This window comes from Cetorhinus maximus, chromosome 22 (genome assembly GCF_964194155.1).
Source record: "Cetorhinus maximus chromosome 22, sCetMax3.hap1.1, whole genome shotgun sequence".
NCBI classification, from domain to species: domain Eukaryota; kingdom Metazoa; phylum Chordata; class Chondrichthyes; order Lamniformes; family Cetorhinidae; genus Cetorhinus; species Cetorhinus maximus.
In genome coordinates, this window is record NC_135900.1 from 31,523,198 (window position 1) to 31,540,469 (window position 17,272).

The window sequence follows — 17,272 nt, forward strand, 5'->3', positions numbered from 1 at the left end:
TACAGTGTTCAATCGTCTCTGCAAATTTTACAGTCCTAAAGCAAACATTGGTGTACCCTGGAAATGTTTGCATAACATCTTGCAAATTCATGCTTTTGTTTTACTCACACTTTTTGTTGGCACACACTTGCTTTCTTTAAAGTCCATGTGGTAATCCATCAGAATATATTACAATCTCCTGTCGAGTTTGCCAAAATGCAACTGCAAGGTTACAAATGGCAGGAAAATATTACTTCATTAGAAAGTTTTTCACACGTTTTTTTTTTCATTTTCTGCAATGTTCTCTGTTGCCAAGGGTAGCTGACACTAAAATATACACTTTGTTTTGCAGCGCCATAGGAACTGTAACTATTTAATGATACAGGTAACAGTTTGTTCAAAAATATTGGGACTTTTTAAGCAGTACATAATTTAATTAAAATGTAGAAATGGGTGCAAAAATTATACCAACAAGATTAAAGGGCAATTTATGACATTCATGAAGAATTGACATTCATGGTCTTCATGTTGAGTCTATTTTTGTGACATCTGTTAGGTTCATTACATACAAATAGCAGTAAATGTGTTGAAAATGAAGAATGTCTGTGGAATATTTCCACCACAACATCTGCTGATGATTTTCCTTTCCTTTATACCTTTCACTTGACCTGGCAGAACTGTAATGTGTCAAAGACAAATTTCACAGTCAGATCCGCTAGACACCAACCCACTGAACCATGAAATGCAAAGCACCGTCAAGAATTGGCAACAATGTATTATAGGTATAAAGTGAAAGGTTCTACTGGTATAACACCAAAAACTGGACCTGTCTAGAAAACTGTAATTGCAAAATGGAACATCATAGGCTTAACCCTTTCTTAACCCAAAACTCCCATTAGTATTTGTGAAATTCAGTTAAAAATAATGGACTTAGAAATACATAGAAGATACAATATGAAACAATCCATTTGGCTCAGCTAATCTATGTCAGCATTCACCCTCCATCCAAGCAAATTGTTCTAATTAAATTTACCCACCAGTTCCCATATTCCATCCTTCAACTATCCAATCTAATGTTGACATAGTTTTGTTTCAAATACTAATAATGGAAATGAATTCTGCAGTCTCACAATTGACTGTGAAGAAGCTTCTCTTGTTTTCTATTCTAAATCTCTTGCATTTAATCTTAAATGTATGGCCCCTCACTCTAGACCCCTCACTTGCTAGGACACAGTCTACTTCCATCTACCTTGTCCCATTCTTTCATAATTTTAAGAAGTTCTATCATATCTTTCCACAATCTAATGAACTTTCCAAGCAATACATTGGCTTGCATATCCCAATGAAGAATTTTGGTCTATACCCAAACTCCTGCAATATAGAGAAAGTCTGCCATTTAGTATTGCATTAAGTTCACTTTAAGATTTTTTTTAAAAATCGGGTTAAAACTTGTACTGAAAGTGAGAAATGTCAGTGTTGGGAAATTCAAATGTTTTCAAATCTTTGCAATGTTAGCATTGAGCTTTGCAAATCAAGTATAGCATAGGTTATATACAGTTCAAAGATTTCTCCCTTCTGTCTTAAGAGTGAGAATGATTTTCCAAGATTTTATTGCCAGTAATAGCTGGACACCATATTACCAACAATAATTTAGGATTTTATCTGATGAAAGAAGCACCAGAAATCATCTGATTTTTATCATTTCTGAACACTGATGGAAGAATGATTATAAATGTCTAACTGGTGCAGAGTATGGTCAGTAGTATCCTACTTACTTTAAGAATATGGTCAACTTGAGTACTGAACATTTCAATGTCCCTAGTATGTTTACTCTGTTCCCCCATGTCAGATTGTAACTAACTGCCACAAGAAAAGAGAGGGTAGGTAAGTGTAGAATCCTTCACTGGACAGATAACTCATTCCAGTAAGCAATACGTTGTCCTACCACAGAATGTTCATTATGCTGCTTGCAGCTGGAGGCTGAAAAATATCACTGGCAAACATTTGGACTTCTCATGACTTCTGAGCATGACAGTAGGTGGTTAAAGTGAGGCTCAACGAAGGTGTTCCAAGCGGTATCTGGAGCTTTACAAGATGGGAAGCCTCCTGTTCAGCCCACAGTAATTTATCAATGATTCTCCTTCATGACAAATATAATGCTAGGTAAAGCAACTTTCACTGCGATTTGATGCTTTAGATATTATATCATTGCAGTCTGATTCCAGAGTTAGAGTGAGAATCTCTGGGATATGATCCTTCCTCCATTTCCAAGTCAGATCAGGCTCTGACACCTATTCTGTACAAGTATAGCATAGATGCAAATCCAAAATCATTTCTGAACCTTAAGTATGAATGAACTTAAATGTCAATTGCCAATGGCACTTGAACCTTATAATTTTCTGTATTTTATACAGAATGTATTTTAGTTCAAAATATCTTTATTTACTTTGTAAGAGTAGTGTCAGCCATGGCTCAGTTGGTAACACTCTTGCCTGAGTCAGAAGGTTGTGGGTTCAAGTACCATTCCAGCATAAATATCAAGGCTGGTAATCCAGTGCAGTATAAAGGGAGTGCTGCACTGTTGGAGGTGCAATATTTTGCATGAGACCTTAAACTAAGGCCCCATCTTCCCTCTCAGGTGGACGTAAAAGATCTCTGGGACTATATCGAAAAGGAGCAGTGGAGTTATCCCTGGTGTCCTAGCCAATAATTATCTCTCAATTAACATCACAAAAAACAGGTTATCTGATCATTGTTACATAGCTCTTTATAGGAGCTTGCTGCGTTTCCTACATTGCAACAGTGACTACACTTCAAGGGCAGAATTTTACAGTCTCTTGCTAGTGGGTTTGTAAGCAAGAGGGCCTGTAAAATTCCAAGGCTAACCTTCTCACCACCTCCCACCCACCTGTCTGCCCACGCACCAATCCAATTGAGGCCATTAGGTGGTTAATTATTGGGTCACTTTTTTCCAGGTTACAATTTTTCAGCCCGCAGGAAGAGGTGGAGGGTAAGAAGGGAAGCCCGGCAGATCATCTTGCTGGGACCTCATGTGGGAAAGGGGAGGGGCGCCTCAATCACTTGCCCCCTTTCCAGATCTGTTGCCCCCCGCCAAGGTCTGCCCCCCGGATGCTCCCTCCCCGTAGGGCCTTGACATCACAACCCTCTTGTCCCCTCTCCCCACTACCCCTGGACCTCCTCTTGCACCCTCACCACGAGGCCCCATACCCACCTGGTCCTGTGGATCCTGGCACTTAGACAAGGAGTGTTAAATGGCTGCAGGTCACTGGTTACAGATGATTAGCGGGGATGTATTTCCCACTGACTCTTCAGTTGGTAGTGCACGAAACCCCAGCACCTGAAAAATCCTGCCCCAAAAGTATTTTATTAGTTGTAAAGCACTTGAGACTTTTGGTGGCTGTGAAAGACGTAAGATAAATCAAAGTCTATCTTTTTTTTTCCTTTCTTCCATTTTTGCTCCTTTTTCTCATTTGCTGCAATCAGCAGGTCATCATAGTTTCAACACTGCTAACAGCTGGTAGGAACATGATTCAGGTTAGATAAATAAAAAGATGGTAAGTTTCCTATCTCCATTCCAACATTACACTTATATATGATGCTCTCCTTGATGATCCAATCAAAATATCATTGAAGTTTGCCTATGAGGAGAAGAGAGCAGTCTCCCTGGAACTCAAACTTGAGCTACCATAAGCATCCTTTGCATCAGCTGAGCATCGTTTACACAGTATTAACTGAGCAACCTTTACATTGACTGAGCAACTTTTATACTGGTTGAGCAACCTTTACATTGAGCATTCTTTGTTGCATAATATCATACACTTAGCAGAACGATAATGTGACAAATTCTAGATGGGCTTTATGTGCAAGCCACTTGTTGTTGAGGTGAGGTTTACGAAAAATTGGTATTGTGGAGTTATAAGCTTTCAGTTAATACAGTGAGTTAACTGAATGTTCCAACTCAGTCACACCCATTGTTCAGCACTCTAATTTCTGCCATTCAATCACTTATTGGGGAGATGGTGATGTAGTGGTAATGTTACTGCCCTGGTAAGCTAGAGGTCTAAGTTAATGCTTGCGGGAGCATGGGTGCAAATCCCATCACAATAATTGGTGGAATTTAAAATTCTAAATTAATAAACTTTTTTTTAAAATTGTTATTTTTCGTAAATCTGGAATTGAAAGTTAGTCTTGATAATGTTGCCATGAATCTATCATCAATTGTTGGAAAACCCATCTGATTCACTGATGCCCTTTAGGGAAGAGAATCTGCCCTCCATATCTGGTCTGGCCTACATGTGACTCGTGACCCACAGCAACGTGGTTCAGTTTTAACTCCTCTATGAAATGGCCTAGCAAGTTGCTGAAGTTGTACCAGATACCAGATGGACTGCAATGGTTCAAGAAGGCAGCTCACCACCAACTTCTCAAGGGCAATTAGGAATGGGCAATAAATGCTGGCCTAGCCAGTGATGCCCACGTCCCATGAAAGAATAAAAGAATAATTTAACTTTTAAGTGTACAGGTGCATTGATTTGGGCCTACAACAATACCTATGTAAATCTGGTATCAAATTGGCAGTACGATATGGTGAAAATGTTGAGATGGGTGTATATGCCTTTCATTTCAGCATGCATTGTTTGTCAATAAATGTCAGGGAAAAGTATATTTTTTTATACATTCATGGGATGTGGGTGCTGCTGGCTGGGCCAGCAATTATTGCCCATCCATAATTGCCCTTGAGAAGGTGGTGGTGAGCTGCCTTCTTGAACCACTGCAGTCCATGTGGTGTAGTTACACTCTAGTGCGGTTAGGAAGGGAGTTCCAGGATTTTGACCCAGCAACAGTGAAGGAATGTGAATATATTTCCAAGTCAGGATGTTGAGTGGCTTGGAGGAGAACTTCCAGGTGGTGGTGTTCCCATGTATCTGCTGCCCTTGTCCTTCTAGATGGTAGTGGTCGTGGGTTTTGGAAGGTGATGTCTAAGGAGCCTTGATAAGTTGCTGCAGTGCATCATGTAGATGGTACACACTGTTGTTACTGTGCGTCGGTGGTGGAGGGAGTGAATGTTTACAGATTGGGTACCAATCAAGTGGGCTGCTTTGTCTTGGATTGTGTCAAGCTTCTTGAGTGTTGTTGGAGCTGCACTCATCCAGGCAAGTCGAGAGTATTCCATCACACTCCTGACTTGTGCCTTGTAGATGGTGGGCAAGGCTTTGGGGAATCAGGAGGTGATTTACTCACTGAAAGATTCTGAGCCTCTGACCTGCTCTTTTAGCCACAGTATTTATATGGTTAGTCCAGGTCAGTTTCTGGTCAATAGTAACCCCCAGGATGTTGACAGCGGGGGATTCAGCGATGATAACACAATTGAATGTCAAGGGGTGATGGTTAGATTGTCTCTTGTTGGAGATGGTCATTGCCTAGCACTTATATGGTGTGAATGTTACAGTGCATCACTGCAGGAGTTCCTCAGGGTAGTGTCCTAGGCCCAACCATCTTCAGCTGCTTCATCAATGACCTTCCTTCCATCATAAGGTCAGAAGTGGGAATGTTCACTGATGATTGCACAATGTTCAGCACCATTCACAACTCCTCAGAGGCTGAAGCAGTCCATGTCCAAATGCAGCAAGACCTGGACAATATCCAGGTTTGGGCTGACATGTGGCAAGTAACATTCGAGCCACACAAGTATTCCATCACACTCCTGACTTGTGCCTTGTAGATGGTGGACAAGCTTTGGGGAGTCAGACGGTGAATTACTCACTGCTGGATTCCTAGTCTCTCACTTGCTCTTGTAGCCACAGTATTTATATGGCTAGTCCAGTTCAGTTGCTCATCATTGGTAATCCCCAGGATGTTGATAGTGGGGGATTCAACGATGCCAAATGCAGTTAGCGTTCTTAATGGGGCTAACTCTTCTGTGTCCACAGAGCACGCTGACCAAATAATGAAACACGGGGCAGAATTTTTAGGTCGGTGTGTGGGCGCGCACCCGGCCCGATCGGCCGCGAGATCGCGTGGGATGATGTCGGGCGAGGGTCCCGACATCATCCTGCACGCTATTTCGGTCGGCGGGCACGTTTCCGACTTTCATGTGCGTCCGCTGACACTTAAGAGGCCAATGAAGGGAATTAAAGTTGTAATAGTCTCCGATTTTCCACCATCCGAGCAACCTTACGGTTGGCAGACGGGCGAATCCGCTGGGCAGCCTTTGCATTTTTCAACAAACCTCATCCAAGGGTGGGATGAGGCTTCCATTACTAAATTTAAAAAATTAAAATGTATGGACATTATTTTCATCATGTTTATTTCAGGTGACCGATTGTGATGCATGGACATTTTTTTCCGGATTTTAAAAACTTTATTTTTTGGTTTTAAAGTCTTCAGCTCCCTAAGGCAGCTCTCTGCCTTCAGGGAGCTTTCACTGAGCGCTTGCCCACACCCGTGCTTACATCAGCACCCACCGTGCTGTCCCGCCCCCACCTTGGTAGCACTGAGCATTTCAGCACGTGCTTCACGCTGGCTGGCCATTAATTGGCACTCAGGCGCCAACCTAAAAATCCTGCCCATGGTTTTGTATTCTTTTTCAAAAAGACTGCGCATGTAAGCATTTAGCAGACCTCAGAGACTACAACTGACTTTGATATTTAAGATTTATGAATGTAATGGTAATATTATCTACAGTGTATAGCCATTTAGAAACCAGTTACATTACACTACCAGTCCCTGGATGGTACCCACCAATAGCAACATTATACCGCTGGCCCCCCAAGTTGTGCTCTGTCTAAAGACAACACTGTTCAGTAATTTTATTGTTAAGGCAGAACAGTGGGCCTGTTGACTCTCCATTAGCACCAAACCTTTTTTTAAAAATAAAACATATAATGGGTTAAAGTGCTAAACCATCCAAGTTGTAAGATTGCAGGTTCAACTTTTGGTTAGTGCTGAGGGAGCTAATTTCAGACAGGGCTACAGTTGAAGCACCTCGTGTCATGTACTCTGCGATAAGATCACCCAACTGATTCTCCAGTCATAGTACCACTTTTACCTCAATGCATATCTGAAACTTGTGTAACTGCCTTTTTAGACATGAATAATTATATCTATAAAATTGACTTTGTCGATATTTTTTTTTAAACACCCTTTTCCTGGCCCTTTTCTCATCTTTTATGGTTCTGAATTCCAATGGAGTGTCTATCATTTGTCAGGTTTGTGCACATTCCTGTATTCACGGTGAGTGAGAAGATGACAGCCTTTTCCACCAGTGTCCAAGATCCCATTTCCTGCATTTTTTTTAATTGATCCTTTTATTCCACGAATATCCGAAAAAGACCCGGCAGTACATTTATAGGGTTCACACAGCTGTTCATTTATTTTGGAATCTGAGAATAATTCTGCAGTCTGAAGGCACAAGTGATGATTAACTGTCTAATGATGATAGCACAGTTGCTAATTCTGTGACATGTTATGACAGCATAAACACAGATACTGCAGCCACACAGGCACCACATGTTCTCAACTATTGCCAACACACTCATTATTGGCAGATTTATGAAGGAATAATTTTTTTGAGGCTGTTTATATCAAAGGCTTTAATCAAAATTACAAGAGTTGTATTCCATGTTTCCATTCTGTAATTTAATCAAAATATTCCACTTTTTAAAGCTGCAGTTTAATACTGCAGCATTATTTCAAATTCAACCCTAACTGCTTCAGAATTCAGTTCCCAGAGAGGGTTCCCTGTGTTATCCGTAAAACTTGAACATTTACCTCTGGTTTGGATTGGTGAGACCTCTATGGGCAGCCAGTGTTCTCACAGGCCTCAAGGTTCCACAGTCTACAGCTTCCTTAGTTTATTTACTCTAGACTTGAGCATTTATAGTTTTTTTTTTGTTTTGCTTGGTCGAAACTTGAATTATTGCATTTCGGTGGCGTGGCTATTTTTTTAGTGCCCTTCTGTCTCCCAGTGCAGGAAAGCCACAACGAGCCTTGGTGCCACAATGCTTGTTTTCATTTGCTAACTGTTAAAAAGATGCTGCATCTGTTCAGAACAGACAAGAACCAACCAAGAATACCGTACACTACATTGGGATATTTGTGAAAGGAACAGGAAATCAGAACTCTAATAATGCTTTGTTCAGCCACCCAAGGCCATTTTGTACTGTATCCAGCTTGAAACCAATCCTTCTTTCTCTGTCATAGTTCAGCTATATGAACACCAATATCAATATATTGTTAAGCTTCTCTACACAGAGCCGAAACTTTTCTTTAGTGGAATACTAAACACCTTAACAGCTGCCCTGAAAATAGCTTGCATTCCAGAGACAACTTCCATCAAATTCCTCTACTCAGAAGATCCATAGGTTCTTAATCAATGGTTTCTGGCTTCCGTATTATGATGACTTACAATCCAGGTTGATCATTTCAGGGTACCTACATAGACACCCAATCCCTGCTTCTACCAATGATACGTGCTTTCATATATGAATCCCAATAGGCATTTTGCTTCCGGTGGTGCTAAGTCATTTTGTTGATGGGGGCTTGCAAGATAATTAAAAATATGTTTAAAATGTTGCATTTTTATAGTAGAAAGAACAGCTTTTCTGAAAAATGAGTAATATGGACATTGATGATAATAATCTATCTCTAAGCTAGGGTTCTGGTCAAAGTAAACAGTGGAATTAGCAATGTAACTCTTTTCTAAAACCAGTTTTTAATTTCATTGTTCTCTTACACATTCCACCTTCATTTGTTAACTTATTTTCAATTGCTACTTGCAAGCACTATAAGCCTCAAGTAAGGGGAATCTGATTTTCTGTGCTTAGAGCACCATGCATTTGAAAAGTGTTTGTATCACTCATGTCATTTAATTTATGCCTCCAGTGTGGTCAAAAAAAAAGCACCAAGTGCCACCATGACTAGATTACATTGAGCTGGTATGGATTAGAAGCACAATGCTTTTCAAAAGATCCACTTTCATGGATCATTTCTCTGCTGACTGACGGCACATCACATTAGATTAACACACGACAGCAGCCAGAAATGCTGTCCATATGAATAAAGCTGGAGTTCACCATCTGCTCTCACAGTGGTCTCTGTAAAGTTTAAGATATTAGCAGGCTTATCAAAAAAGGATAGGCGATGAAAAGAAACATACAGAGCTACAAAATAGATATTAAAAGGAAGATTGTAGAAATGTTTCAGCGCAATCATTGGTGATACTGACATAATTATGGGTTAAAAAGTCAGTCCAAACAAAGGAGTTTACAATCAAATTTTAACATGAAGGTTCCAACTGAATGTATTTGAACCGTCTTTTTCCAGTTCCCAGTGGATATAAGTCAATAAATCAACACTGCCCTTGTAATTAAAACTTGACATCTAAAACATTAAACAACATTGCAAAATTTGAAAATGAACCCCCTGTCAGAGATATTACATGATAATGTCTATTGTCCCTTTATAAGATAATCTTTGCTCATTTATCAGAATGCCATAGTTGTGAATTGTGGACTCATGAAATGAAAGTAGTAATGTAAGCTTATTTGTTCCGTTGTAATATTAGCACTACCTGCTTGAGTCTCTGCCATTAGGAAATGCAGACCTAAGCATAGGAACATAGGAAATAGGCGCAGGAGTAGACCATTTGGCCCCTCGAGCCTGCTCTGCCATTCAACTAGATCATGGCTGATCCTCTACCTTAACTCCATTTTCCTGCGCTATCCCTTGATATCTTTAATATCTAAAAATCTATTGTCTCTGTCTTGAATATACTCAATGACTAAGCCTCCACAGCCCTCTGGGGTAGAGAATTCCAAAGACTGAACACCCCCTGAGTGAAGAAATTCCTCCTCATCTCAGTCCTAAATGGCCTACATCTTATTCTGAAGTTGTGTACCCCGGCTCTAGACGCCACCCCCCCCCCCCCCCCCGACCCCACTCCCCCACCCCTACCTCCAGCCAGGGGAAACATCCTCTCACTACCCTATCGAGCCCTGTGAGAATTTTGTATGCTTCAATGAGATCACCTCTCATTCTTCTAAATTCTAGAGAATACAGGCCCAGTCTCCTCAATCTCTCCTCATAGGACAATCCCGCTATCCCAGGGATCAGCCTGGTGATTCTTCCTTGCACTCCCTCTATGGCTAGTATATTCTTCCTTAAGCAAGGAGACCAAAATTGTGCACAATACTCCAAGTGCGGTCTCACCAAGGCTCTACATGATTGCAGCAAGACTTCTTTACTCCTGTATGCGAATCCTCTTGTATTAAAGGCCAACATTTTATTTACCTTCCTAATTGCTTGTTGCACCTGCATGTTAGCTTTCAAGGACTTACAAACAAGGACACCCAGGTCCCTTTGGACATCAACTCTTCCCAATCTCTCAGCATTTAGGAAGTAGTCTGCATTTCTGTTTTTTCTATCAAAGTGGATAACTTCACATTTTTTTACATTAAATTCCATCTGCCATGTTCTTACCCACTCACTTAGCCTGTCTAAACCCCCTTGAAGCCTCTTTACAGCCTCCTCAGCTTACATTTCCACCTAGTTTTGTGTCATTAGCAAACTTGGAAATATTACATTTTGCCCCCGACATCCAAACCATTGATAAAGATTGTGAATAGCTGGGGCCCAAGCTTCGCTCTTTGCGGTATCCCACTAGTCACAGCCTGCCATCCTGAGAATGACCCCTTTATTCCTAGTCTGTGTTTTCTGTTAGATCACCTTTCCTGCTGGGTTTTTGTGCCTCAAAGGAATGTATATTTGTTGTAAACCACGTATTAATTCTTCAAACGCTAGTCATTGCCTGTCTAAGGTAATGTAGTTTTAATGTAGTTTCCCGATGTATCATAGCCAACTTGCCCCCTCATACTTTTGAGGTTTCCTTTGATAAGGTTTATGACTCTAGTTTTGGATTGAACTATATCACTTTCAAACTGAATGTAAAATTCTATCATATTATGGTCATTCTTCCCTAGAGGCTCCTTTACAGTGAGATTATTAATTAGCCCTTTCTCATTGCATAATACTAGATCTAAAATTGCATGCTGTCTAGTTGGTTCCTCAGCATGCTATTCTAGAAAACCATCTCGTATACATTCCAGAAATTCATCCTTCACAGGATTAGTGCTAGTTAGGTTTAATCAGTCTATATGTAGTTTGAAGTCCCCCATAATTACTGTAGTACCCTTATTACATGCACTTCTAATTTCCTGATTTATGTCACGCTCTACATTACTACTATTATTCGGTGGCCTATAAACAACTCCTACCAATGTTTGCTGTCCTTTGCTGTTTCTTAGCTCCACCCAAGCTGATTCTACATCTTGATCAGATTCCGATCTAAGATCCTCTCTCACTAATGTACTAATCTCATCCTTCATTAACAGCATTGCCCACCCCCTTTTCCTTTTTGCCTATCCTTCCTATATGTCAAAGACCCTTGAACATTCACTTCCCAGCCGTGGTCACCCTGGAGCCATGTCTCCATAATGACAATTAGTCCATACCTGCTTATTTCCATTTGTGTTGTCAATTTATCTATCTTGTTGCGAATGCTGTGTGCATTCAATTGAGTGCCTTTGATTCTATCTTTCTATCATTTTTGCAACCTCTAGCCTTATCTGATGGCGCATTCTTAAGTTTGTACGTTCTGTTCCTTCCCGGTAATAAGATACTGGGAGTGAAATTGGTCTATGCAAGCAGCGCGAAATGGGCTCGCAGCTAATTTTTCACTGTGTCTGATCATCTTTTCACTGAAGTTCACAGAATGATAGTTCAACTTCTTTTTGGTGCCTTGATTCCTAGTTCTACTTTCATTTTTACATGGCTTGAAGTTAAAAATCTTTTCCAAGTTAATGAAAAATAAGAATTGGCATGGTGAAAAATTGACTGCCAATTCACTATGAGCCCATTTTGCACTGCTGGTGTAAACCAATTTTACACCCAACCCATTCTCTTGAACAAGAAATACAAGACAATAATTGCTTGGCAATTCCGCTGATTAATGAGTGAAGTTACAAATATTTAATATTGTTCTTGGCGTCTAATTGTATATAATGAATTAGTGTGAGCTCTTGTCATAACGTGGTTGGAATTTTAAACTAGTTAATAAGGTTTTTCCAGTTTGTGGTAAAGGTATGGCCATACAATCCTGGGATTGTGGCTCAACTTTCTGCCCGTCTTGCATTTGTGAATCTCAGCCCAAGAACATAAGGAAACTCCAATCCAAGCAGGAGGAGCTGCAACTCCTGATCACTATCCAGTGACCACTGCTGGAAAGCACATGTGATTTGGCCACTGGTGAGGAAAAAAATGGGACTCAGCTGTGATGTTTTTAATGGTTAATGAGCTTATTGTGACCCACTATCTAGGTTCCTAAGTGAAGAATAACCAGATGAATGAGGTTCCAGAGGGCTCTGATGAACACAGATGTACAGCCCAGCAAGAGGCAATGGCTTCAGGGGAGGAGGGAAACAATTAAGAGAGAAAAATATATACATACTCAAGAAAATGTTGAAGCGGATCCTAAGCTGTCCTCTGAGCTTCCCTTGACCACTGTTTTAAACTAAGTCAAAGCCTTTACTTTCCTAGACAATCAAAATCATGCACTCTTTTCCACCAGAGAATATACCTTTTTACTTTATAACAGATCAGTAAATGTTCAGTTTTTAAAATGGATCACCTGCCAACTTTAACATTACAATGTAAAGTGGAGATAAATTGCCTCATTAATCATTCACAGTCAAACAGAATGACAGGCCACAGTTTGATATCTTTGTGTGCTATCATATATCAGACAGCTGCATGCTAATCAGATACTGAAAACTGGACTGAGAAACAGTAGAAATATAATCTTTATCATGGTTCATATAGCACAGCATTTTTAAACACACTGCAGGTTCTTCATGTGTGAGAACTTATTCTTCAGTGTTAAAGGGAAATTTTTGTGTCAACTATCAGTTACTTGTTTTCAGCCTTGTAAAGAACTGTGATATTTATTTCTTATTCACCAGGTTCTTTAGGTACGGCAGGCAGAGTGTGTAACAGGACCTCTCGAGGAATGGATGGATGCGAAGTGATGTGTTGTGGACGGGGCTATGACACATCCCGTGTCATGCGAGTGACGAAATGTGAATGTAAATTTCACTGGTGTTGTGTGGTCCGCTGCAAGGAATGCCATGAAATGACAGATGTGCACACGTGCAAAGCTCCTAAGAATGCTGATTGGCTAGATCAGACATGAATGGCAAGGGGATGCTCAGACATTGACCATGGGACAGACAACCCTCTTACCTGTTTTCTCATTATTGACCAAGCAAAATTGTCTCCAGTTTTCATTCTATCATCTGAATTTATAGCAGTGTGTACTTTTATTGGCATCCTAAATTATTTATATACTGAATATTGATGTTATTTTCAGTACAAACAGGGTACTTGTTTGGAAATCATTGGACCAGGGCTATTATGAAAAAAAAGGATATGTCCTTTTCCTTACTGGAAATGCAGAATATTGTTCTTGGTAACTGATATACAGCCACCCTTTACCGTTAAGTTTTGATAAATTATAGTCAATGTGTAAAGTTAGGGTGTGAAGTCAAAAGATTTTGAAAACAGCAAACTGCTCCAACTTCAGAAATTATAAATGGAAAATTCTTGGGATCAAAAAAGTGCTGAATTTCATTTTATTTTGATGGTATCTCAATGCAGGTAAATGTTTTGGACATCATCCGTAAGATATTATGGTCCTATTTTAGAATGATCAGTTTGTCTTTGTTCTCTAACATTATCTGCTTTCCATAAACCTGTCCTGAAACAAATATGTTCCCCAACCATTCACTTAACTGACGAAATCACTGTTTTTATTTTTGTCAATTTTTTTGTATCAGCTTAGGAAGATCTCAGGTAACTAAATAATTCTACATATCCTGCAGCAGCCTCTTTGCAGTCCTATATATCTTACAGCAGCCTCTTCACAGTCCCAGATATCTTGCAGCAGCCTCTTCGTAGTCCCAGATATCTTGCAGCATCCTCTTCATAGTCCTGCAGTTCCAACAGCACTCAAAAAGCTTGATACCACCCATCAAAGCAGCCGCTGATTAGCACCGCATCCACCACCGTCAACATTCCCTTCATCACCAACGCACAGTGGCAGCAGTGTGTACCATCTACAAGATGCACTGCAGCAACTCACCAAGGTTCCTTCAACAGTACCTCCCAAACCCATGACTTCTACCACCAAAAAAGACAAGGGCAGCAGATGCATGGGAATGCCACCCCTGCAAGTTTCCATCCAAGCCCCACACACCTGACTTGGAAATATATTGTTGTTCCTTCACTGTCGCTGGGTCAAAATCCTGGAACTCCCTTCCTAACAGCACTGTGGGCGTACCTACACCACATGGACTGCAGCGGTTCAAGAAAGCAGCTCACCAACACCTTCTCAAGGGCAATTAAAGGTGGGTAATAAATGGTGGCCCAGCCAGCGAAGCCCACATCCCGTGAATGAATAAAATAAAATATGCTGCAGCAAGATCTTCACAGCCCTAGATATCCTGCAGCAGCCTCTTCACAGGTAGCCTGGTGACTCCTTTATTTTAAATGTTCTATTGCCATATGGTGTTTGGTCAGATTCTAGTTATACTTCTTTCATAACTGTGGTAACTCACAACTCATTGCATTGTTCATGGATTTCAGTCAGGTTTTTTTCAGCGTGCTGCAATCTTGGTGTTCATTCTATATTGTGCGTCAGGTAGATATGGTTTTTATGTTAAAGTTCCAATCATTAAGTCTCCCAGTAGCTCATGGGATAAATATACTAATGGCACTGAATGCAGGATACAGTCTAATCTGTTAAATTCTGCCAGGGCAATGGTGGGGACAATTCATTATCCTCAATGCTCTTGCACTAAGGAGGGGTAAAATCATCAAGGTCTCCTGTTCCTGATTGCTATCCAGTGATTAATGCTGGAAAGGATGGCTGACATTTTGTCTGGATGACGGTGGCTGCGATAACAAGGTGGACAGCTGGGGGGCAACACTGCTACAGCCATAACTGGCAGCCCCGAATGCATTTAACGTCCATCATGCAGCTAATGAGCTGCCATCGGAGCTCCTATCCCTCTAAGGGTGGTATGGAGTGGGGAATAGATCCAGCCTCGAAGAGCTGCTGGCCAGTTGCAGGGCTGGTAAGCTCTTCAGTCCCAGCAATGCCACTGGGTGCGGTGGCTACAGCTGGGACTGCACCCAGCCAGCAGAAGCAACATAGATGTCACCCACGGAATAAGGTAAGAGCGGTTAAAGTTGCTGTGGCCAGTCAGGCATGTCCCAATGAGTGATAGGGTGTGGTGGTTGGTGAGGAGAGGAGGAATGTTGTCACAGAGGTGGTTATTGTGGTCACAGAGTGCCCAGTTAGGAAGACAGCCTTCACCCTGAGCCCACAGGGTTCACCAAGCAGTCTCTCCACATGCCAGAGGGCCCATCAGAAGAGGCCCTTAATTGGTCACTTAAATTGCTCAATTGGCTCCTGCGGGGGATGGGCTATCTGCTACCTTGTCTGCTGTTGGCAAAATGCCATGGCAAAGGGAAGGTGACGGGCATGCCAACCCCTGCTCTTCCACTTGATTTTTCAGTACCCCCACAGCTCCTATCCCATTTTTTTCAGACACCATAAAATATCAGCCCATGTGTGCACAGACATGAGATGTGGGTTCTTCCTGAGCAGCCAAATAGCTCACTGCCGTTCACCGTCTCAGCCTGTACAGAAAGAAAGGCCATTGTTTCAGGAACTAGGGACCTACCACTGCCCATGGAAGCATATTTCAACTTCAATAATTGTCAGCAGAAAAGGGAAAAGATATTTTAATTGTGGTCACTGCACAAACCCAAGTTTGTGAAGTAATGGAATGAATTTGGTTGACAATTAAAACAGTGCTGCCCTAAGGTTCTGCTCGTAACCATGACAATCAGAACTTAGGAAATTTGAATCTGTTTATTTATCGACAAGCACAGACAAGTGAATGGCAGCTTTAGCAATAAGGCCACCTTGAATAAAGCAAAGGAAATTATCTGACATTAATGTGCCCTCAATATTAGCACAGTAGGAGCACTCCAATGGGTAACACATATTTTATATATATGAATGTAAAACCCACAAACACACTCAGGAAATCACTAAATTATGCAGTTTTTCATAATGTCCAAATTTGATATTGTAAATTAGGAGTTCTATTTGGAAGAAGAATTATCTTTGAAGAACAAAAAGACTCTTTTGCATTTGAGTTTTAAAAAAGTAATTTCAAAAACTACTATAAATGAAAAAGTTCTTTATAATTTTGTTGTCTTTACAATGCAGTTGGGGGCGTGGCTAATAGGGGTAGTAACTTACATTTTCTCAGGTACCAGTTGAGTCCCAACACAGTGAAATCAAATTGATGGGCTTTGTTGAAGCAACATACTAAAGCTTTATTTCCTCACTTATCTGATATTGATATCAAATGATATTTTGTAATTGTAGTGATAATTTTGCTTTATATAGCATGTCTTATTAATCCCTATTGCTGAACAAGTAAATCTATAACATTTCAGAAATGTGTACTTTAAGTTGAAAAATATCCATAAAAATAAAGCACAAAATTACTTTGTTAAATTTGTTTTGAAATCATTAGATTATTAATATTACAATGAGCCAACATTGTATTTATTTGAAATACATTAACTACTGTCCATACTGTATTATTTAAGAATACTTTTGCCATTTTCAGTCGTCTCTTGCTGCGGTAAATATGAAGTCAAGTTTTCAACTATAGAAATATTACCACAGGACATTAAAACTCCTAAATAAAATTGTAATGGTTAGCAAGAAGGATCGAAATGATTGTGATAAATCCGTTTTAGGAAGATTTTAAGTTTCCTGTTGGATTATGGTTGACTGTGACTCTGCAGAAACTACCATAAATGATTATATTTGTTGGATTTTGTGTATTTTACTATTATATGGTTATGAGGAAAAACATCAAATCACAACTTTTTAATATTCCTGAGGATCTACCAAAAATGAAATTTTGAACTTCATTTAATGCAATGAAAACATTTGTTTGAAGATGAATCTGTTTTCAATTAGGAGACTTGACTGTCACATTGTGATTAATCCTTGCCCCACTACACAAATAATTATCATTCATTTTGAAGACTATCTTTTCTAAGTATACTTAGTCAAATATCCATGTTGGGACCAGTATCATAGGAGAGAGTAGACAGGAGGCCCTGTTTA

At 40.3% G+C, this 17,272-nt stretch overlaps 1 protein-coding gene across 1 annotated transcript in view; it reads left to right on the plus strand.

The window, feature by feature from the left end:
* wnt2 (wingless-type MMTV integration site family member 2) overlaps positions 1-16,974 on the plus strand; it is a 33,592-nt gene extending 16,618 nt beyond the window's left edge. The window contains exon 5 of the mRNA XM_078568024.1: positions 13,017-16,974. Within this exon, the coding sequence (XP_078424150.1) occupies positions 13,017-13,246 (230 nt within the window). The 3' untranslated portion in view covers positions 13,247-16,974. The remainder of the gene's footprint in view (positions 1-13,016) is intronic.
* Positions 16,975-17,272: the final 298 nt, after the last annotated feature.